Below are 23,464 nucleotides of genomic sequence, written 5' to 3'. Positions count from 1 at the left end.
TGGTATCTCTGAATTCCTTGTCACGGTTTTCTGGGAACCAGCAGTGCTTAGGATAGGCTGTGAGACTAGTTTTCAGAGATCTTTGAATAAGTTACACATACCCATGAAAATGCAAAAGAACTTTGTTATAGAACATGAAGGCATTCTGCTTGCACGGGTGAAACGTGCAGTAGTGCCGTTTAATCTACCATGTTAATTGAACAATGAGTTAACACTAGTGAACATAATTGTGCTTGAATAAAATGCTTCTTGCTCCTTAGTAGCATGAGATTCGATCCGTAACAAAATTGTGTTAGAGAGACAGTCTGAAGTGGCTATGGAATTGGGATGGATGTGCAGGCCTCAAATGGGGCCTTTCTCAAGTTACCTCTGGCTCCTTGCTTTGTTGTCAACAGTCGCAGACTGGAACTATGTGGGCAAGGCCAGTTATGCTGGTCATTCTCCTTCCTATACAGCTATTAAAAAATATATGTGGTTAGCCCTGTTCACATGGTGCTGGCTATAGGATACCATGAGTCTTTTCGAGCTAGGAAATGATTGTACAAGAGAAAGGCTGACCAGCAGATGGAAAAAGATTTACAGTATGTGAGTGGCTGTCATCGTATGGTTCCAGGATACATGGAAAGCTGCCTTGTACTGAATCACAGCATTGACCCATCTAGTTCAGCATTCTCCATGCTGATTGGCAGTGCCTCTCCAGATTTTCAGGGGTTTTTGGTTCTGGCAGAATTTGTGTAATACTGCCAGTTATTTTTGTAGTCTCAATAGTTCAGGGAAACCCTTGGCACAAGGTCCTGTATGCATCATTTATCAAACATTACTGTTGCTGGTGCATCCTTGGACACTTCCAAAGATCAGTCAGGAACTGTTTAACCAGTTAGGTAAATTAATTAGAGGGGATGCCTATTCTCTAGCATAGCAAAAATATAAATACTACGGAATTCATTTTTATATGCATCTAGCTTTCTCTGGCTTTTAGTAGTGTAGTAACACGGAAGAGACCTCTAATCCAAGTATCTGGGTACAATACAGAGGGTCGGTAAATTGCAGAATAAAACATTCTGACACAGTGTTATGGGGACAGTGTTTCTCATTTTCTTTTTTTTTCTTTTTAAAATATGGAACGCTTCACGAATTTGCGTGTCATCCTTGCGCAGGGGCCATGCTAATCTTCTCTGTATCGTTCCAATTTTAGTATATGTGCTGCCGAAGCGAGCACAGTGTTTCTCATTTTCTAGCCAGGAAAGCTTAGCTCAGGCAGGCAATAGCTTACCCATGTAATTTGGTTTCATAAATGATCTCTGCAGAAGGACACACTGCTTCGGTATATTCTTGAGTTGCATTAAACATTCTGTACTGCATTTTATGAAATCAAGTGTTTTATTTAGGTAACTTCTAGTGTGCTGAAAAGAGTAAAAACAAAACACCAGTAAACGTTAGACTAAAATGTGTACTACCTGATTCTTCATCATAAGGCATAGCACTTGAAAAGTCTTTTCTCTCTCTCTCTAGTTCCTTCAATGACTCATCATAGCACCTGTATTCCATAAGCCTTTCCACATCTGGTATATGTTGAAGGTGACATCTTCCAGTGAACTATTGCTGGGAGACTTTGTAGCACACACAACAGTAGCTTGTTACAAATTTAATGGAGAAAAATGTAAACCTCTTCCAAACTTCGTTGGGGTGGGGACAAAACAAAACATTCTGGTGAAAGCTGGAAATGAAATGACTGTGCAGAGGTATTCTTTGTGATAAGAGAATCTCTAGGCTGTGCAAGTCTTCAAGTGCCACCCATTTATGATGTAGCTGTCAGTGCCAGACAAAGAATGCGGTCTCAAACAAAAGAACTGGGGAAAGCACATTGTCCATATCGGAACGTGTGACATTAACATATACCAAAATATTAACATGTGCCCGGCAGGTTTCCACAACTGTGATTGCTGCAGATGCCAAGATGTCCTTGCTGGTGAAATAGTCTGGAACCACAGTTGCCCGAGAAATAGAAACAAATAATGATACGCTGGAGCTATAACACTCCTTTGTTTTCTGTCTGTGCAAGACTGATCAAACTACTTAACCTATGTGAACAAAAATAAATACGGTAACTGTCATTAAATTTCTTTCACAGGTGATTTTGGAAAAAACCAAACTGCTGAATTTGACAATGGAATGATGTTCAACCAAATCTGGCAATTTATGGAATATCACATTGTACTTCCTTGAACTATCTTCCAGCTTTGCAGCAGCAGCAGCAGCAGCCACTCAACTAGCCTGTAACAAACAAAAAATGAGATAATATGTATTAGTTCTTAATACAGAGGTACCTCTGGATGCGAACGGGATGCCAAGGTGGCATATGCTGGATTACAAATTAATCATGCTACCTGATGTTAAAAATCAATAACAAAAATCCATCCCCAACTCTGGGGAGCAAAATAATCTAGGCTCATACTATGAGAAGAGGTTTTTTAATATATAAAGTGAGCAGGCAGTCTGAACCAGTAAAAGCTGCACCCTGTGACATTAGGTTATACAAATTAACTCTCAAGCCAGTATTCCAATTGCCATGCTTTAATTTGATTTATTCTATTTAAATATTTTGATCAGAACATGAACTATATGTGTATTTACATATAACAGGATGCACAACTGCCACAGTGGCAAAAAAATTCCACAGATAAATTAAGTTAATGCTCATGGTCTTGAATGGTGAGCATTTGTCCTGCCCCATCTAAGAAAATTCTTAGGCACGACTTGAATTGTAGCACTTCAGAGAAAATACAGAAGCCCTGACAGTAAACGTTTAATGACATCCTATAACCCACCTCCATTTCCTGTCTTTCTAGGAGCGCTTCTGTTCCATTCTGGTCCAACACATGTGCTGTAGTTCCTACTGCAGTGTCCATATTGGCTTGAATGTTCGATTTTTCATTCTCCCACTTTGCAAAGCCTTTATTCTTTCCCGATTTCCCATGGAGTTTGGACTTCATTTTGGGGAAGGTGTGTGGTCCTGAATCTCCCCAACCAGACTCATGCCACAGCGGCTCTGTCTGGGTTGCTTGGCTGGTGGTTACCCGCTGTAGATGGACCGAAATCTTTCGAGAATTGCCAGTGACGAGTGTGATTGCTCTGCTGTCTAGATCCTGATTTTGTGGAGTTACACTAGGAAAGTTAAATACTTCACCTTGCACTACAAAGGAGAAGAAGCAGAGATTAATTTTACTAATAACATTGTCTCCTTCAAACCAATCACCTTTTTCTACCAGGGGTAGGGAACCCATGGTCTTCCAGCTGTTCTTCACCAGCCCCAGCCAGAATGGCGAATGATTCCATGCAGACCACAAGGTTAACATGAGTCAACAGTGTGATGCAGCAGCAAAAAAAACCCTCATGCTATTCTAGGCTGCATCAACAGACGTATAGGGTCCTGGATCAAGGGCAGACCTTTAAGAAGGATATTGAACATGTGCAGAAGACGGCAAACAATATTATCAAAGGTCTGGAAAACAAGCCTTATGAGGAACAGTTGAGGGAGTTAGGTATGTTTAGCATGATAAAGAGGAGACTGAAAGGAGATATGCTAGCCATCTTAAAATATCTAAAGGGCTGTGACATGGAAGATGCAGCAAGCTAGTTTTCTCCTGCTCCAGCGTATAGGATTTGAACCAATGCATTCAAGTTACAAGAACGGAGATTCCAACTAAACATTCAGAAGCACTTTCTGATGGTAAGGAGCACTCTCTCTTCCTGTCGTTTCTAGCAACTGATATTCAGGAGCCCTGCTGCCTCCAACTGCGGAGGCAGAGAACAGTCATCATGGCTAGTAGCCATTGATGGCCTACTCCTCCATGCATTTGTCTAAGCCTCTTTTAAAGCCATCCAGTTGGTGGCCATTGCTGCTTCTTGTGGAAGGGAATTCCACAGATTAGTTTCGTGCTGCCTAAAGAAGTACAGGCTGAGACCATTTTAGGCATGTCTGATATGTGCACGTCCACATACAAGTGCATCATATCGAACTCAGAAGTGACCTGACCTGAAAACGTCCCCAAATGGGTGGAACAGGGTGTCTGCAGGCTCTCTCAATGGTGTTTCAAATATTCACAATTTCACTTAAATTATTAGGGCAGTGCTGATCATGTGGTTTGAGCAAGTTGTGTGGTTTCACAGGCAAAGGTCACTACTTTGGTATGGAGCCTCACATGCAAACACATGGAAGTGAGGTTTTGGGATCAGCTGTGCAAATTGGGCCACATGCATCTCACTGGAGAGGATACTCCATCAATCTCACTTCAGGGCTATTTATTGTGGGAGTGAGGTTATTGAGGATATCCTTGGGAATAAAAGAAGCTCCTTGCTTTATCAAAGCAATGGCTACTGCATTCTTGTAAACTCATGTGATAAATTGTTGCGCAACAAAGGAAACTGTTCAACAACCCATTGTTGTCCTCTCTTACCTGCTGGCAATGATGGACTATTAGGCAAAGAACCGTGACTGCTACCCAGTGACATCCCTCTGGCAAACTTCCTGCAGGCTAGAACTAGCAGATCTCTGCATTGCTTATGACAGTTAGCACCGCAATCTGGAATAAATTGCCAGAGAAAAGAAAAATTGGATCTGGCAAACTACAGTTTCCAAAGAGATGCAAACAACAACAAAAAAAATTCAACTCTGCAAAAGCTTTCAAAGTCTGTCTGAGGAATTTCCACGTAAGTGGCATGATGTGAGAGGAAGCCAAGCATGAAATGTCACACTAGAATAGAATCTAGGGCTGCATACAAATTATTATTTCTGTGAAGCAATGAGAATGCTCTTTATCATTATTAACTATGAACAGCACTGACAGGTACAAACATGACAGACATAAAATGAAGGGGAAAGTTGTTGGGGAACCCTTTCCAAAGAGTTTGGAGCTTCAGAGGGGAAAAAGCAGCTGATACGCTTCTTATTTGAAACTGGAAGGTTGCAGGCGGAAGAGAAACTCCCCCTCCCTTCCTCCACTGTTTCTCCACTCCAAAAGTGGTGTTTCCTAAGAAAACCTATTTGTCAGGCTTTTTGTAACATGCAGTTCCAGTCTTGGAGTTAGTGATTACTTAATAGGGTCACAAAAGGCCAAGCCAGAGCATTAGTAACCAAGCGTCCTTCCAATGTGCTAGAATTACTTTTCAATGCACACACCATTACGGGAGATGTTAAGCAGGGTACAAGGTCTAAGCACTTTGAAATGCCAGATTTTTCACTGCAGCTTAATTTCAGCTGGAACATGCCATTAATTACAAACAAGCAAGAGCTGCAACAAAATGTCGCAGTGCATGTTTTATGGTGTGGGCCAGCCGTACATGCCCTTCACAGGTATACACTATTCCACCCTGCACCCCACCCCAATTTTCTGTTTGGGTTTCTTTCTTCCAACTGATATTTATCAGCTTGTGGCTACGGCACATGCTCTGTCCCCCAATGGGCTGTTTCAGGGAGGTTTTTCCTCCCCAAAGTCTTGTTGTTTTTGAAGGCTTATTTTGTACATCTGCAAACTTCACAACTCCCCAAACATGCTTCCCTCTTGTTTCTCAGTTGCTCCATATTGGCCACATAGGTTTTGGCATGCACTGTCTGAATTCACTAATAGCAAGAACAACAGTCAGTGGCACAGCATCTGACAAGGTGAACAGCATCTAAACGAAGCTGAGTGTTAAAATGAATTGAAGAGCTGAAGAATGAAAATAGTTTTTCAGCCTGCGAGTGATTAAGGCTGCAGTGCTATGCCTACCAGAGCTGTCTTTCCTATTGGGCTTACTGGTGCGTTGCACTAGGGCGCTGGCCTCTCAGGGGCGCCCCAGCGAGTGGAGGAGCTGCACGGCTTTGCCAGCGGCCTCCCCTGCACGCCCACCAGCTGTGGCCCGTCAACCATATGGCTGGCGGGCGTGCAGCTTCCTTCCCAAGCCTCCGCAGGAGGAGAGAGATCCCCGCAGAGGCTTGGGAAAAGGTTGACAACTCTGGGAAACGGGGGGTGGGGTGGGGGAGCCTGAGGGATCTTTGCACCACGGCGCCGGATATGCTTAAGACGGCCCTGATGTCTACTTACCTTGGAGTAAGCACCACTGACCACAGTGGGACTCAGGTCTCTGTAAATATGCATGGGACTGCACTGCACCTAACTCTCTAGATCAGCCTTTCTCAACCTGTGGGTCCCCAGATGTTGTTGAACTACAACTCCCATCACCCCTAGCTAGCAAGGCCAGAGCTCAGGGATGATGGGAGTTGTAGTCCAACAACATCTGGGGACCCACAGGTTGAGAACCACTGTTCTAGATCCATCTGAGGTCGAAAGTGCATTGTACAGTGGTACCTCGGGTTAAGTACTTAATTTGTTCCGGAGGTCCGTTCTTAACCTGAAACTGTTCTTAACCTGAAGCACCATTTTAGCTAATGGGGCCTTCTGCTGATGCTGCGCCGCCAGAGCACAATTTCTGTTCTCATCCTGAAGCAAAGTTCTTAACCTGAAACACTATTTCTGGGTTAGCAGAGTCTGTAACCTGAAGCGTATGTAACGTGAAGCGTATGTAACCCGAGGTACCACTGTATGTGGCATTGCTCATTTGCCAGCAATTAAGAGATTCATTATGTTACAAACTGGAGGGGCTATGACTTGCAATCGGCAGCCACACATTATTTACAGTACCTTTGCATTTGTATCCTTGCTTGATTATACCCCATAGCTGCAATTAAAAGACAAAAGGTATAAAAAGGTATAAAAAATAAAGCCGGAAAGAAAACAACCTCATTATGAAGGCAGGAACAAAAGGCTACAAAAGTGCAAACAGGAAATTACTGCTCTCAACACCCTTCCTGTTAGAAAGAGCTCTCCATTCATCTGTGAGGCTCAAGGCAGCACACTGGCCCTCGCCATTTCCAGGACCAACAAGTGAGGCAGCACAGGAGAACTGACTCAACAGATCACCATAAGGACTCTGGGCTGGATACACAATCCTGCACACTCTCACTGTGGTCTGGAAAGTGGTGTATACACAACAGTTGCTACAATTCATACCTTATAAAATACTGCATTTAGGTGTGGTTTCCCCACCAAACCATTTTCGATTCGAATTGAGAAAAAGAATAACCGAGCTACATTTTAAGCTGTTAACATATAGACACAGTTTATTTCTACATTTTAAATTCATTCAATTTTGGCATACAGTCGAACCTCCGTTTATGTAACCCTTTGGTTACGTAATCTTCGGGATGCACACGCGGCAAACCCCGAAGTATTTTACCGGGTTTCGCCACGCGTGCATGCGCAGAAGCGGTCCTCAGGTTGTGGAAACCTCGGGATCCGACTGGACCTCTGGAATGGATCCCGTCCGCAACCGGAGGTACCACTGTATTGGGATTAAAAAACGTTTCGATTTTTTAAATGTAGTGTAATTTTGTGCACTAAAATTGAGGAACTTCCAGCCCACAGTCCAAATTAGGCTTCACAAGCATCCCAATTTGTCCCATGAGGCCAGTTTCTTCAAACCATACCCACCTGCCCTGCACCTGGCATCTTATGTGATATCAGGTGAGGGGCAGGTAGAGTTGCTACTGCCAATGCATAACTGGGAGCCCTAAAGGGAGCATTAAAGGGCATTGACAAGGGAGACTTCCTGTCACAACCAATCAGCTGATTGACAGCATCAGCAAGCCACCAGGAATCAGCTGCACTACTGAGTTTCTCATAGGAACTCCATAGTACAGCCAACCCGTGCAGAAAAGCAGGGCTTGAACTGAGTGCCTACCAGCAGACAGGCATTTGATTCAAGCTCACTGGGATCAGCTGTGCCATTTGCAGTTGACCCATGCAGAAAAGTGGAGCTTGAACTGAGTGCCCTATTAGCTGATGGGTGCTCAGTTCAAGCCCTGCTATGATGCAGGAGCCAACTGCAAATAGACCCGGTCAGCTGATTGGTACCTCAAAGCACCAGGAGACTTGAAAGCACCTTATCACCTGATGTCACTGTAAGGTCAGGTAAGTAGCAGGTGGGTGGTTCTGCCCACCTGACAATTTTGACCCATTTCATACAATGGCCGGATTTGATTCCCCACCTCTGCTATCCACATTTGCCTGGGGACTGGGTTCCATGAGCTCGGTGGGACATATTTCTGAGTAGGCATGTATGAGACAGACAGAGGAAGCGCTGTACTATAGGTCAGAGTGCAAAAATGCATGCAAAGTGCCCCAAGTCCAATCCCTGATATCTCCAGGGAGGACCTGGAAATATTCCTGTCTGAAGCCCTGAGCTAGATAGGCTCATGTTCTGACTCAGCGGAAGGTAGTTTCCTATGTTCCTAGGACTGCACTATAGGGCTCAATTTCAGACTCCAGTGCCTTCAGTTACAGGCATCCTCACTTTTGATACCATTCTCATATGGTCTATTTAGACGCTCCTACAAAACAGTGTGCGCGGTTGATCTTTTTACATTTATTCAAGCCTTTGAAACAGAGCAGGATAAAAAGTGTATTATAAAAAATGAAGAAACAAACACGTCTTAGCCCACAAGTACATTAGAACTGCACTAATCCATACTTACAAATCCAGCACAATGCTCACAGAACGTTGGCTTAAGATAGGTCATCTCCTGAAAGTTATGTATAAAACCTGGTCCCATTTTACACTGCAGCTGTGATTTGGCCCTTAGAAAATACGCCATCATTTCTCCTTTGCTGATAAGGCCATCCCTGTTTCAAAAGAAAAAAAAGGGGGGGTGGAGAGATCTGTTAGTTCTAAACCACAGATCGGGTTGACTCAAACTCCCATTATCCTGACTACTGGCCAGGTTCGCTAGGGCTTATGGGAATTGGAGTCCAACGACGTCTGGAGGGGACCTCATTGGCAGCCCCTGCAAAAGATAAACAGAGCACCCTGTCCCTTCTCCATGGGCATAGTCTCTTTTGTTTTAGAAAATGATACTGAACAACAAAACGTTTCACCTGCAGTCCTCATAGCGACTGATCAATGAGTGATCGGTTCCATGTAACTTATGTATGATGCAGAGTTTCATGAAATAATCAGTGGGTTATATACAATGCTGCGCAAATAGACTTTTATGAGCACAATGGGACTTTCTCTTCCCTCCTGCAGTCCTTTAATCTACTCCACAGGGTTCCCAAATTCTTCCCGGCGGTAAAAAAGGAAGGGAAAGTCCACTTGTATGAGTGGAAATCTGTTCCACTTGGAATGGCAGGGTAGGATACAACCCAGGTTTAATAACAGACATTCTGCGAGTATCTTTATAGTATTGCTCATCCTTTTTCCTTTCTATTTATGGTAAGTTCTACCTATGTGGCCACAATCCCTTAAGCACTTCTGATTCACCTAGGTGCATCAGAACCTGAGTTTGGACCCTGAACTAAACAGCTTACACTGTGTGGTCACTCTCACATGTAAAATGGGAATATTAATCACTCGTTCCATGGGCTGTTTAGATTCTGAGTGAGAGAAGGAAAGGCCAACACCCACCTGGTCATTCTGGATATGGCTGGGTATAAATTAAAACAAATTTAAGTAATTTCTGTTTGTTTCTTGACACTTCTAAATTAAGGCTTCAATTCTATGCACACTTATTTGATAGTAATCTCCACTGAACACAGTAGGGAGCTGCCTCTGAGTAAACTTGCAGAAGGTTGCACTGCAAAACCATAACAGGAGCAAGACCACTTACTGATCTTTGTCTAATACGCAGAACGAATCCAGAAAAGGGAAATTAGCTGCAATGCTTTCAAAGTCTTCTTGAGAGATGTAGCCATCATGGTCATGGTCATAGTTCCTAAAAACAGACTGAAAAATGCAAGAAAATTATACAGTGGAAAGTAAAGAGCAATAGATTATGACAACACAATTTAAAATCAAAGCCAAGTATAATGATAGCAACCATTAAATGAAGAACATTACTGAAGGTCAGGTACTATATGCCCAATATCTTAAAGCAAAAACCAGCTTCAAACAGCTGATTCATATCAAGAACTGATATGTCTGTATCATACTGAAAGATGATTCAACTAACCACTAAATGAAAACACACCTCCCCCTTCCCCAATATATACTCTCCTGTGCACTTCATTCATCAATCTAAGACCTACTCTGGGTGTCCTTGCTGACTTGAGTTGAGCAGGAGTCTACCAGGAGCAGGGCCTTATCAGAGGTGACACCAACCCTGGATCCTATTGGTGAGGACTCAGCTGCGGAGGTAGTGAACTTCCGCTTAAAGGCCCACCAACAGAAAGGTAAATACATTTATATATTCATTATGGATTTTAAATACTGTGCTTTCCAACCCCACAGGGTGATTGGGGGTTGTTAATGGTGGGGGTTTGTAATAAAGGAGCTGCAGTTCATACATGCTGACAGGGATACGGTTAGATCCTTAAAGAATTTGGAGCCCAGATCCAGATTTGCAGAAAAAATTGCACATGCCAATTTACAGTGGTACCTCGGGTTACATACGCTTCAGGTTACAGACTCCGCTAACCCAGAAATAGTACCTCGGGTTAAGAACTTTGCTTCAGGATGAGAACATAAATTGCGCAGCAGCGGTGCGGCAGCAGCGGGAGGCCCCATTAGCTAAAGTAGTGCTTCAGGTTAAGAACAGTTTCAGGTTAAGAACAGACCTCTGGAACGAATTAAGTACGTAACCAGAGGTACCACTGTATATGTATAGATGCTTCTGGGCAAATTAAGATGTCAGGGCTGGGATCTCACCTAGAGCACCAAGCCACCCTATAAGGTAGGGAGCCTGTGGTCCTCTGGTAGGTGTTGGATCCAATTCCCAGCAGCCCCAGAAAGCATGACCAAGGCTAGCGATGATGGGAGTTGTAGTTTAACTACATCGGAAGGACCACAGGTTCATCACCCCTGCGAGAAGTAAAAACAAAAACAAAAAAACTTAAGCTTCTAGGTTTGGGGAAAGGGGAGGAGATCTGGATCTCAGCACAGAAGTCCTGGAACTCCTTCCTGCCGACAATGCTTCTGGCCAGCTGCCTAGAAGTTTAACCAGAGGGCACCTTGGCACCTCAGTGCAGATGGAATTGCCACCTGAAATTGACTCCTCTTTGACAATGTTTGTAGCCAATTAGACCTATTGGGCCCTGTAGAGTGATAATTATAGGGTGCATTAGTCCTCACTTCCACAGTGTGCTTTAGGCATGATTTCCCACATGAATTTAGATTCTGTCTAAAAAGAACTTTATGTTTATCATGTGCACACCATCACATATGATGAACATGAACACACATCTCTTTGTCATGAGTGCATATGATGGGAAGATATAATTGTATAGTGGCAGCATCTATAGGCTGAAGGCATATGATGCAGTTCTGGGTCAGTATATGCCAGTATATGGGGTGCAGTACATGTCACACCCCCATACACTGCCTGCGAAAGCAATATACATTGCCTCTGATTTATGGTGAGAGAGGAGTAGATACCACATGTGCTGAAGTGAACCTATGTGCAACAGCACATGCCCACGGTTTCTATATGGCTTTCTACCTATGTAGCATATTCTTGCTTGTGAAGCAGCTCTAAGAACATTCACATCCCATGACCTATTTGCCAGTCATAACTCATACCACTGGAATTGATTGGTTTTCAAATATAATAACAGGAAATACCGTATTTTTCGCTCTATAGGACATACCGGACGATAAGACGCAACTAGTTTGGGAGGGAGGAAACAAGAAGAAAAAAATTCTGAACCCCAGAAGCCAGAACAGCAAGAGGGATATGGCTTCTGGGATAGCCTCTCGCTGTTCTGGCTTTGCGCAGCTAACCCCAAGCTAGAACAGCGAGACGAAGCGCTGCACAGTGCTCCGTCTCCCTGTTCTGGCTTTGGGCTTAGCCTCGTAGCCTGCATTCGCTCCATATGACGCACACACATTTCCCCTTACTTTTTAGAAAGGAAAAAGTGCGTCTTATAGAGCGAAAAATATGGTAAGTTTTTCACCTTGTAAAACTGTGCTTTATGTTTTAAGCCTGCACCAGCACATTCCCATACTATACTAGACAATCCTATGCATGTTGAGGGACTGCATCCCTAATCCTTCACTGATGCCAGGAGTGGGGAACCTTTGGCCCTCTAGGTGCTGCTCAACTACAGCTCTCATCAGCCCTAGTAATCCTCGCCAGGGATGACAGGAGTTGTAGTTCAGCAACATCTACAGGGCCAAAGGTTTCCCGCACCAGCCTGACACCCATGTATACCTTGAGCAGCCACACAAGTCATTCTGAGCACTCTCTCAAATACTTACATCAACTAGTTTTTGGATGTGTTTGTTAATAAGGTTCGGGTCAGGTTTCGGTATGACTCCGGACGCCCATTCAAGTGGCACCACTGTCTTGTTAGGGGTTGTTGGAGAGGTAGGCTGCTAACAAAGAAAATAAAAAAGCATTTTTAGGACTCACTGTGAATGAAGTTGTGGGTGACTTCTGTTAAGTTGTGGGTGAACATATTAGACGACACAGCGATTCTTCAAACAGCTCTTGTTTATTCACAGGCCAGAACAGAATTGAACTGAAGGGTTCAGCCAGCCTGCTTATATAGAGCTCCACTAGAATGCAACAGTAACCATTTTCTGTAACTATCCAATCACTGAACGTCACTTTCAATCCCTTATTTGCATATGTGGACCTGACCCTGCTGGCCCAGGTGAGAACTTCAGCACATAACTTCTTAAAGGATGCGCAGCTTGCTGCAGAGCGAGTCCAAAGTTGTGTTTCAACTTTCACATGAGATAGAGGCTATAAGTCATTACCCCTTATAGTAGTGCAATACTTAAGTTCTAGTATAAGAAATAGATCACAAGTGAAGATAACGTTGCACCAGAAGGAATGGCTGCAGTGAAGATACAACATCACACTAATATGATTGTTCCATCGGCACAAGTGTTTCTGCTTGCCTGACAGAATGATCTCCACTCCCCCACCCCAAGTGCTCTCCTGGGTCCCCCCTCCAACTGGCAATGGGGGGAGGAGAGGCGGGAAAGCCTCTGCTGCACTACAGAAACCGCTTGGTTGAATCCCGCCCTGTGTCTGTTTGTTTTTTAACAATGTGACTCTGTTTCCTTCTCTCTCCGATTCCTTTGCATATTACTACAATGGAAGAATGAAACGGCAACAATGAAAGGCAGTGACCTTCAACAATGCCGTCACTGTCCCAAGTGCCTGGTAATCAATGAATAATCAGTGACATTCTACTCTAGAGTGTTGGGCACAGGTGAATATGCAATAAATAAACAAAAAGTATCGACAATCAAAAACGGCAAAACTTCTGAAGCAGGAAGCACATTTCGTTTTTCAATTGCATATGCAGCAATGCAATTTTGCTTCCAACATTTCCCCTTCCCCAATTTCTCAAACAAAAGTAAGGTAAGGATCTGGACCATTTTGCATTCCCTCCCATCCTGCTGTGAATATTAATAAGGGGGGCGGGGGGAGTAGTGCTGGATCTTCCTGACAGATAAGCATTTCTTAAATAAATAAGAAAGTAAATATTACTAAAAAAAACCAAAACTATTACAAAGTTATAACACTCCTAAACTGGAAAAAGCTACATACTGATTTTGAAGTCCTCGGCTCCAGCACCAGTGAGAGCTTATAAATATCATCTTCTGTGTGGTAGAGATCCAGGGAAAGCTAAGAGTCAAACCAAAATAATAATAATAAAGTATTATTTTAATTACTGTGGCGGAACTAAAGAAGTGTAACAAAATAAGAGAAACATAACTCCAACGGCTTCAGAAGATTACAATTTTTCAACAGACACAGTTGTGGGGGGAGGGTCTGGGCAGTGGTGTAGGAAACCTCTTTGGCACCTGGGGCGGGGTGCCAAGGGGCAGGGTGAACCACCCACAGGGGTGGGGCGAATCACCCAGCTGCGCGCGCGCGCCCTCAGCCGCCCTACAGCTGGGGGGGGAGGCAGCAGGTGGACAGCGCGGAGCCTGTGAACACCTGAGGTGAGTGCCGCCTGCCATTTTGTCACACCTCTCAGGGTGACACCCAGGGTAGACTGCACCCCCCTTCCTATGCCCCTGGGTCTGGGATGCATCATCCTTTCCCCACCCGTGATCTTTCTGCTGCAAAGCCTCTGTTCAGTTCCAGATAGTGTATGTCTGCAACTGTAAACATGTGAAGAAACAGAGGCTGTTTTGTACAGAAACTGCACTGAATGTCACAGTTTTTGGTGGAGATAACACCAAGGTTGCTATCTCCTGAACACAGTCCAAGTCAGGCTACTTTTCTTCCTGCTTGCTTTTTGCCCCAGCGCAAAACCTTACATTTGCAAACAAGTCTCAGTACTCATAAACAGTGCTTTTTTTCTTTATTTTTTTTAAGGGGTACTCTCATTTTCCCACTCATACTGAAATACTGCCCCTCAATGAGGCCAAACTTAGATTCACAAAATGTTTAAGGGTATGTGTCCCCCTGCGTCCCCCCAGAAAAAAGCACTGTTCATAAACATAAATCATGACACAGAACAGAAATTGACCCACACATCTGCTTCAGCATCAGGTAATATTCAAAGCATAAAATCACGACGATCATATTGAAAGGAGGGTGGTGATCTGCTATCTTTGACAGTTGTGTAGCAGAAGGAATTTTGGTGGGACAGATTGACAAGGGGTGCTAAGGGCTGCACCTGCAGAAATTCCCTTTTCCACACAACTGTTAAAAGTCAGAAGATTTGGGTCTCCCTTTCACTGACCACAGGGTCATTCCCCAAAATGAATTGTACAACAAGAACATGAGAGCTGCGTAGGCTAGATCATAACATGGCACTGCCTTTGGGTCTGATCCAGAAGCTCCAGCTACTGTAGAATGCTGCAGCTAGAGTAGTGATGGGGAAAGACTAACAGCAACACATGACACCCACCTGCTACTAGGTCAGGTTCAAGGTTCTTGTACAGAGCCCTGAATAACTTAGGTCAAGACACCCCAAAGACTGCCTTACTCTGTACACTCCAAGTCAATCACTGAGATCATCTGGGGGAACACTATTAGTGATCCACCATGGACCAGATGCATGACTTACATCAATGAGAACTTGAAGTTATGCTTTCAGTTCTGTGGTCCCAACTCTGTCAAACCCCTTTTCCTGAGTTCCAGATGCCTGGTTAACATTGTTTTATTTCAGGAGGACTTTGCATCATGAATGCTTTTCTGATGTTTTAAAATGTTCTATGTTCTTTGTTTAAACCCCTGAGGTATTAAATTTTTGAGGTTTTCATTTATATTTTTATCATTGTCTTTTCTGCCCTCAGCTGAGTATCTTGGATCAGTCCTAAAGCTGATCATGTGACTCCCAGGGCTGCATAAATTGCTGCATAAATTGCATTCCCCCCTCTTTTGCTCACCTTGGTTTTTCTTCACATTAGGTAAAAATAAATAATTGAGCCAATCTTCAAAGCTGCCCCTGTTGAAAAAGGAGAGGGAGGCTGGCTTTCCAGCTTCCAGAGCAGCCTCTCTGAGCACTGTTCTAGCAAGGCTTCCACACAAAAAGGTACCACTAATCAGAAAATTGAAAGGAAGAAGGGATAGGTCACTGCATTTTGCAATAGGGAGGCTGAACACACGAGCCCTTTGACCCTGAGGAACAGTATGGCCTGAGTACTACATGATTTTGTGGGTCTCGTATTTCCACCTAGAGTCATTCTGTGGAGAGGTGTGTCCCTTTTCTAGTTGATGGGAATCTATGTGCCTCACTCTCATACAGAGCAGCAGCACCTCCAACACTCCCTGCTTTGTCCTTTCTACAGATTTTATAACCAGGGATAGCCATTTACCACTAATTTTCTTTCTCCTCCTAAGACCTATTTCTCATTATCTACAGTACTGTGAGTCCATCTGAAACCCAGAGCTTTAACCTCTTCCCGTCCCCTTTTTAAATTTGATGTTTTCAAATTTTATATTTAAAACGACTTCTCTGAGTTAGTTTCAGTCTGATTAAAAAGAACGTATTCACCACAGTTTTCACAGACTGTAAAAACATCTGGGGCTTTCCAGATATTTGCATAGTTTCAGAGTTGGTACAGACCACAACATACAAACTATTGGTCTGTGCTTCAGTGTACCTCCACTTTCCACAATAATTATAACTGTTAATTCATTTATTGGTTGTATAGTGCACAGCCTAAGCCCTGCCTCAAACTGCTTTCAATCAGACGTTTGACAGCTGCGATGGAACAAGCAAAGCGAAAGGGTAGAAAGTGCAAGGAAAACAAGAGATGAATGTGAGAAAGAAAACACATTTACATCCTTTGTTTCTGATTTAGGGCCAAAGGACAATTACTTATTCTAAATAATACTGTTCTGACTTTGGGGTGCGGAGTAGGCAGCAAGCCAAGACCCTTCTAAATTCTGGATACGGCAAGTGTTAAAATCTAAGCAAGGATTTGAATTCCTGGAATAGCCAGGCTAGCTTCCGGGGTATGCTAATGGGCCTCAAAATATGGGTCACAAAGGTAGAAAAGGGAAATATGCTAATCCAAAAGTCCCAAGTCACATCCATTTCAGGGTGCTTCCATTTCAAAGGTGGTTGAATAAAGACCCCACTGCACAACCCTTATTCCCTGAAGTGTTTCTTTGAATCCCAGGCTATGTCTTTAAATTCTAGGTTTTGAAGTAGCTCGTGTGGATCCGAACCCACAGCCCCACTAGACACAGGGATGGAGGCCTGCATGTTGTACCAGCTGCAGTGGACATTAATTCTGCAATGCCACCTCAATGCTAAAACTGATTAGTTTTGATTATAGGAAAGAAGGCAGCAGTTTTGTAATGATTCTTTAAAACAATGGCCTTGAGTGTCTTAAAATATTATTTATTATATAATAATAATAATAATAATAATAATAATAATAATAATAATAATAATAAATGCAGTCCTGAAAATGTAAACAATAACTGCAACAAATTATCAGGGCAAGAATCCTCCAGGGAAGCTTCTCTATATTTTGCTACAGGAGACAGGAGGTTCACTCTCACTAATGCTTTAGCAAAGCTGAAAGAAGCCCATTTTGCACTTCAGCTCCTTATACAGATTGAATTATATAAAATTCAGCAAAGCGCACGTCAACACCAACAGCTGCTGCCAATGTTCAGACTGCTGCAGTGACGTGAACTGCATACAATCTTCCTGCAGCCCACTTTCCCCTTCAGTCATCTTGTTATTTTGCTGCAGCCGTATCTATCAGGATGGAAAAAGTTTCAATGTATTTATTTGAGCAACGAATAGAGAGAATGGAAGAATACGAAATATCCAGATATAAAACTGGACCAAGGAACCCAGTGGAAACAAGAGTGTAAAATACAGCGCTCCTCATAATCTGAACTGACCCCATTTGGGCAAGCTGCAGAAGGCTGCTTCTGAACTGTTATTTATAATGTACTACAGTGTGAGAGTCCTGCCAACCTAGCAGTTTGAAAGCACATCAAAGTGCAAGTAGATAAATAGGTACCGTTCCGGCAGGAAGGTAAACGGCGTTTCCGTGCACTGCTCTGGTTCGCCAGAAGCGGCTTAGTCATGCTGGCCACATGACCCGGAAGCTGTACGCTGGCTCCCTCGGCCAATAAAGCGAGATGAGCGCCACAACCCCAAAGTCGGCCACGACTGGACCTAACGGTCAGGGGTCCCTTTACCCTTTACCTTACAGTGTGAGAGCAGAGGTGGAAATGTTACAAAGATGATAATGTGTTCCTTTGCTGGCTGAACAGATGCTGAACATAAAATATTTATTTTTTAATATGGAAAGTGTTCTCTTGGCTTCCAGCAACAACAGCCACACGGACACCCTCCCTATTAAAGCTGGATCTCTCTGGCTACCCAACTATGAGAACCAACTGCATGGGGTGGATATCACAATTATATCTTCATGCTTATGAATCTTTCTGGTCAGCCATTGCTGGAGAAAGAATGCTGAGAATGTGAACGCTGAGTCACAGGACAAGTTGGAGAGAGAACATGATGCTGGGTGGCCAGACCCTTTAAAGGGCCATGTGAGCTTGTGAGACCCCACAAGATCCCAGGGAGGATCAGACCCTCTCCTGGCCATGGAGGCTGCCTTGCTGCCCTGCAAATCAGCATTGGCATGGAGATGTGCCAAACTGAGTTGTATTAAAGGAGCTTCAGCTAACATTGTGGTTCAGAAGGGAAAATGCATGCCCGCAAAAATAATTGTGTGAAAGAAAACAGAGAGAGTACACCCAAATTTGTTTATTGTTCTGTTATGTAGCTTTCAATATTCATTCCCTGCCCTGCCCCATCGCTGTGACACACAAATTAAGACTTTAAAAAAAGGCTGAAAGAATTTTAATAAGCAGGCTATGCAGCAATGCTACTACTTGTGTGCATGTGTGTGGAGGGGCATATGCAGGGATGCCAACTTGAATAAAATACTGAGGGGCCATTAAGCTTTGGCATAGTGTGTTGCCCAAACCCAAGCTTGTGGTTCAGTTCTCTCCTTACTAACCATGAACTGGAAGCCATAGTTTGGTTTACCATGTTGTACAAACCAGGCCAATATCAGTGCACATTCAGCAGAGGGTGTGAATTTATTTTATCATACGACAAGGATAAATTATGTGTGCAAATTGTTCCTCAAAGTTGTGAAATAAATAATCTACAACGTAAAATGAAGTATTTGAAGAAATGAAGTAAGTCTCTTTGCAGGTTAATTCCCACCTAGCTGGTATCTGAATATTCTCACGTCTTTATCATTTTTATTTCTCTCTAATTTATTTGGTTTCCCCCCAGAAAATGTGCAATCTGTTCTATTAGTAAGTCTAACAAATTCACCCCTGCCTTTTACATCTCCTCCTTGCCCTCAAAGGAGACAGTGATGGAAGGAAAAGGAATGTTTTCAAATTCAAATTTAACGGAACTTACTGTTAGCAGGTTAATTAAATCCATGTTTGGCTCAAGGTGGTGAGAAGCAGTCTGCAGGGAAACCAGCTCACTCAAGGTGACTGAAAGCTGCTGCATTTTTACTATGTTGACTTTGTTCTCATTGATCCAGTCTGGAAAGACGACATGAACGGCTATCAGGTCCTTCAGGTGGACTCCTAAGATTGGGATTTTGAAGCCAACACAATCAGCAAAAGCTTTGCGGTAGCTGCAGTAGTTCCCATTGGAAGAGACTAGCTCGGTCATTTCGTTCCAGTCCTGTAAACAAGGTATAGAAGAAGCAAAACTCCGCAAAAGCATCCTTAACATTGCTTTGATTTATCTTAAAGAGACAGCGCTTAGGAAAATCATACTGGGAGGACTGGAAACCTTTTCTTGGGGGGGGGGATGGTGGTGAGGGACATGATCCAATAACAGAAGCAACTCACACAATTTCTTCCAGCACATTTTTGAGGAAAGATCATAGCTCAGAAGGAGTTCACATAGTTTGCATGCAGGAAGTCCAAGTTCAATCACCAGAACCTCCAGTTAAAAAAGAGATAGTGGAGTGGGAAAGAATTCTGTCCAAGATCTTGGTGAGATGCTGCTAACAAACAGACTGGGCTAGATGGGCCAATGGCCTGACTCAGTATGAGGCACCTTCACTTGTTCTCAGTCTCCCTTATTCCAGTAAGAAAGGACATCTTTTTGAAAGATTACATTTGAGTTTGCTCATGTTCCTCTATATAATATTTACACAGACGTTGAGTCCATTACAAGAGAGGTGCTCTCATACCTTTGAAACTTCTGAGGAAAGGTGAGAATGAGTTTCTTTGAGACGTGAAATAGAGCTATGGCTTAGTCCTCCTACAACAGCCATCAGGGTATTGAAATTTTGAAGATGAAGAAGTTTCTGTAGAGAAATTAGACACATTGCTTACTTGTTGATAAAAATGTTACCTGTTTCATTGTTCTAACAAGCCAAATGTATGGCTCTATCTGCAATCATACACACACTTACTAAATAATCCAACTGATAATAACAAGCAAAGGTCCTGCAAACCTAGCAGTTCAAAAGCATGCCAGTGCAAGTAAATAATTAGGTACTGTTGCAGCAGGAAGGTAAATGGCACTTCCGTGCACTCTGGCACTCATCACAGTCTTCCGTGCACCAGTAGCGGTTAAGTCATGCTGGCCACATGACCCAGAAAACTGTCTGTGGACAAACGCCGGCTCCCTCAGCCTGAAAGCGAGATGAGCAGCACAACCTCACAGTCACCTTTGACTGGACTTAACCATCCAGGGGTCCTTTACCTTTTACCTTATAGTTATTTGTTCCAATGTGCAAGACCTAGAATAATAGCTCTTGACTGTTGGCATGGTGCCTGATGAGAACTATGTTAAAAATGAAAGGCAAAAAATGGTTTGCCAAACTGAATTTATTTTTTCTCTCTTCAAACTATCCTGGTAGAGATATTAATAAATGAACTTTACTGGGACATCCCCAAACCCACCTAAATGTGTAAATGATGAATTCTTAGCTGGAATAATATTACCAAAATCCTCTAATCTTGAATCAAATATTTTAGAAGTTCCTATCAAGAAGCAAACAAAACTAATATAAACCTTATGAACAATAAATCACCCATGACAGTAGGATTCACCACTGTATTTTATAAGAAACTTGAAGAATGCATAGTTCAGCAATTAGTATGTATAATAATGACATAGCTAAAATTAAGTTATTACAAAAGCCATGAGCAGAAGCTGAAATGGTAATTATAGCCAATTCAGGTACAGATCTCTTACTCTAAGGTTCAAAGCATCCAAAACTGGACAGCTATCATAGCAGAAAGGCTTAACAAGTTGATAATAATCTAATGCAGGCAGCACTTATTTTCTCTATGCAGAGAAAACATTTGATTGGCTAGAGTGGAAGTTTGTGCACTGGAAAATTTTAATGCAGGAGAACAATATCTTTGATATACAACAAATCTACAGCAAGAATTTACACCAGCAAATCCCTTTCACAGTCAATAATTTACAGAGGTACAAGAAAAGGATGTCCTTTGCCACCAGCACTGTTGGTGTTGCCTTCCCCACCCCTTCCCAACTAGCCACTTATATTAGGAACAATATCAAGATACCTGGAGTAACACTGGGATAAACAGAATGTAAGCATTATCCTTACTATGAACACTGTATCTGGGCTTCCTACATACCCTCTTTATTTTGGACCTCCATACCACAGTATTTCATTCCAAGGTCATTATTACCTGTGCAACATTGATGAATTTTGTGATTACTTCTGCCCTTTGCTGAGGGGTTGGTTTGCTAAGGACCATCAACTGGACCCACTTGGAGATGCCATTAAATAAAGCGATTGATCTTTCCAGAGTTGGGTTGTTCTCCAGGCAACCATGGATCACATAGCTCTGATAATCTGTAAACTAGACAAATTCATTGTTATATGGCTTTTCTAAACCACAAAAAGGACATATACTGGAGTAGACCAACATTCCCTGATAAGACCTATAACTTAGGAAATCTGACCTTTAAAAAAAAAGTACTCAGTGCACATAATTTAATTATTGTTTGATGAACACTGCACATCCTTGAAGGACAGGGAGAACAACTAGCTTTTATTTCTGTTTGGATGAGGAAACACAGTGGAGCCTTGTGGTATCTTTACAATATTTCTTTTAAAAAATGTAACCTGAGCATAAGCAGAAGTCCTTGCACAGGGCTTACACTTATGGGACTCATTAGCTGAATCCCACCCACAGATCTGAAGCTTGCCAGCAGCAAGCAGCACAAACACCTTGATCCTGGACATTAGATCCTCATGGAACTTCCCCATTTGTTTACAAAGGATGCCAACAAAACCACCAATGAAATACAGAAAACGTCTGTGGACACAAAGGTGCCTGATGATTTGATGGTGGTTCTAAGCATTTCCCTTGTAAAAACTATGCGGATCTTTAAGGATCTGTGTTTTGGATCCATATTTTTTTTTATCACAGTAGTGCTGGAAAGCATCCGATCCATTATTTTAATGGCTCAGTTAATGGGACACATGTGACCTGTGATTTGGAGGAGATTTGGAGGGAGAAACGCATGAAAAAATAAGCAATTTCAACAGGATCTACTTTACTGGATCCAGTTTGTGTGTTTGTATATGCACACCTCCTCTCTCATAGACACAATATCCCCCAACTCCTGTAGCATCCCCATTTCTGGCAGCCGTCTCACAATCATTCTGTTTTTCCTCCCCATGTCTCCTACATCACTCTCCTTTCCATCTTACACTTTCAGTCATTCCCCTTTCTGTTCAGCGCATCAGGTGCCAAACTAAACCTTGAAAAGTGCATCAAGCCAAAAGAAGAAGTAGAAAAGAGCAGTGCTGTTCTTACTTCCTCTTTCCCCTTTAGGTGCTTTTCAAGGTGAGGGTAGTGGTAAGATAACCACTCTTTCCACATGACGATGAAGGGAGAAGTAAGCATGGGGGCAGGGAAGGTGTCAAGGTTTTGTGGGTGGAAGGAAAAATAAGGGTGCCTACGGGTACTGCACTGATGACCCCAAAATGCTACAGCCAACAAGCAGTGAATAGACACGGATCAGCCAGCACTGAGGCTGCACACACACCATTCATTTAAAGTGCATTTAAATATCTTGACTTCGCCCAAAGAATCCCAGGGAATGTAATTTGTTAAAGGTGCTGGGAATTGTGGCTCTACAGCTACAGCTGCCAGAATTCATTAGGGGAAGTAATGCACTTTAAATGTACGGTGTTACGTGGCTTGAGATTTGATGTAATGTATATCCAGATTCATGGAAATGGCCAATAGGAGCCGTAAAGCCCAAGTGCCGTAAGAAATTATAGGTTTCTTACAGAGATCCTTCTGAAAGATTTATGCTCCAGGAAAGTGAGGTGCTCAGCAAGCTCAATGGGTTCCAGGTGATCAAACAGCAGGCAAGCTTTTCCCTTCTTGGAAGGTTTTTTCCTTTGTGTGACTCTCCTCATCCAGTCATAAGAGGGACTGCAAGAGAGAATGATGAAGCCACTTTCAGGATCTGACACCCAATAATACAAACATGGAACTAGAACCCAGTGATGGCACTGCCAAAAAAACCCTGCATTTTGTTTGTGTGAAGTCAAACAGTGATATCTCCTTCAATTTAGATGTTCCACAAAAAAGGAAATGAAAACCAATTTAGCTATGTCTTACCTAATCAGAGAGCTGTTTTGAAACATTCTGAAGATGAGTCTGTAAGAAAAGCTCTGTTGGATCAGAACCAGGGCCCATTACACCCAGCACCTCAGTTTCTAATGGTAGTCGATGTCAGTAGCAGCCAGTGAGGCAGTGTGTGTATGGGGGAGCACCATTGCTCTCCTGTCTTTCCAACACAGCAGACCATGGATGAATACATAGTGAGTGAGTGGAAGGGTGAGGAGCTTTGGCCCATGCAGTGCATGGCGGTGAGCATCAAACTGGCTCCTTTACAATTTGCTGCAGTGGGCCAAATTCCCCACAACTCACTCCATCCCT

At 43.0% G+C, this 23,464-nt stretch overlaps 1 protein-coding gene across 3 annotated transcripts in view; it reads right to left on the bottom strand.

The window, feature by feature from the left end:
• Window positions 1-1,361: 1,361 nt before the first annotated feature.
• Window positions 1,362-23,464, bottom strand: part of RASGRP3 (RAS guanyl releasing protein 3) — a 30,525-nt gene continuing 8,422 nt past the window's right edge. For 2 of the 3 annotated variants that reach the window (XM_081188101.1, XM_081188099.1), the window contains 12 exons: window positions 22,807-22,954; window positions 21,191-21,364; window positions 19,711-19,827; window positions 18,918-19,193; window positions 13,595-13,672; window positions 12,289-12,405; window positions 9,704-9,819; window positions 8,573-8,720; window positions 6,681-6,717; window positions 4,458-4,583; window positions 2,829-3,193; window positions 1,362-2,274 (listed from right to left, as the gene is read on the bottom strand). In XM_081188101.1, coding sequence (XP_081044227.1) covers window positions 2,266-2,274; window positions 2,829-3,193; window positions 4,458-4,583; window positions 6,681-6,717; window positions 8,573-8,720; window positions 9,704-9,819; window positions 12,289-12,405; window positions 13,595-13,672; window positions 18,918-19,193; window positions 19,711-19,827; window positions 21,191-21,364; window positions 22,807-22,954 — 1,711 coding nt within the window. In that variant the 3' untranslated portion in view covers window positions 1,362-2,265. The remainder of the gene's footprint in view (window positions 2,275-2,828; window positions 3,194-4,457; window positions 4,584-6,680; window positions 6,718-8,572; window positions 8,721-9,703; window positions 9,820-12,288; window positions 12,406-13,594; window positions 13,673-18,917; window positions 19,194-19,710; window positions 19,828-21,190; window positions 21,365-22,806; window positions 22,955-23,464) is intronic. The other variant, XM_081188100.1, reaches the window with a different exon arrangement.

This window comes from Podarcis bocagei, assembly GCF_964188305.1.
Source record: "Podarcis bocagei genome assembly, chromosome: 3".
Classification (NCBI taxonomy): domain Eukaryota; kingdom Metazoa; phylum Chordata; class Lepidosauria; order Squamata; family Lacertidae; genus Podarcis; species Podarcis bocagei.
This window is presented reverse-complemented; position numbering and strand designations above follow the sequence as displayed.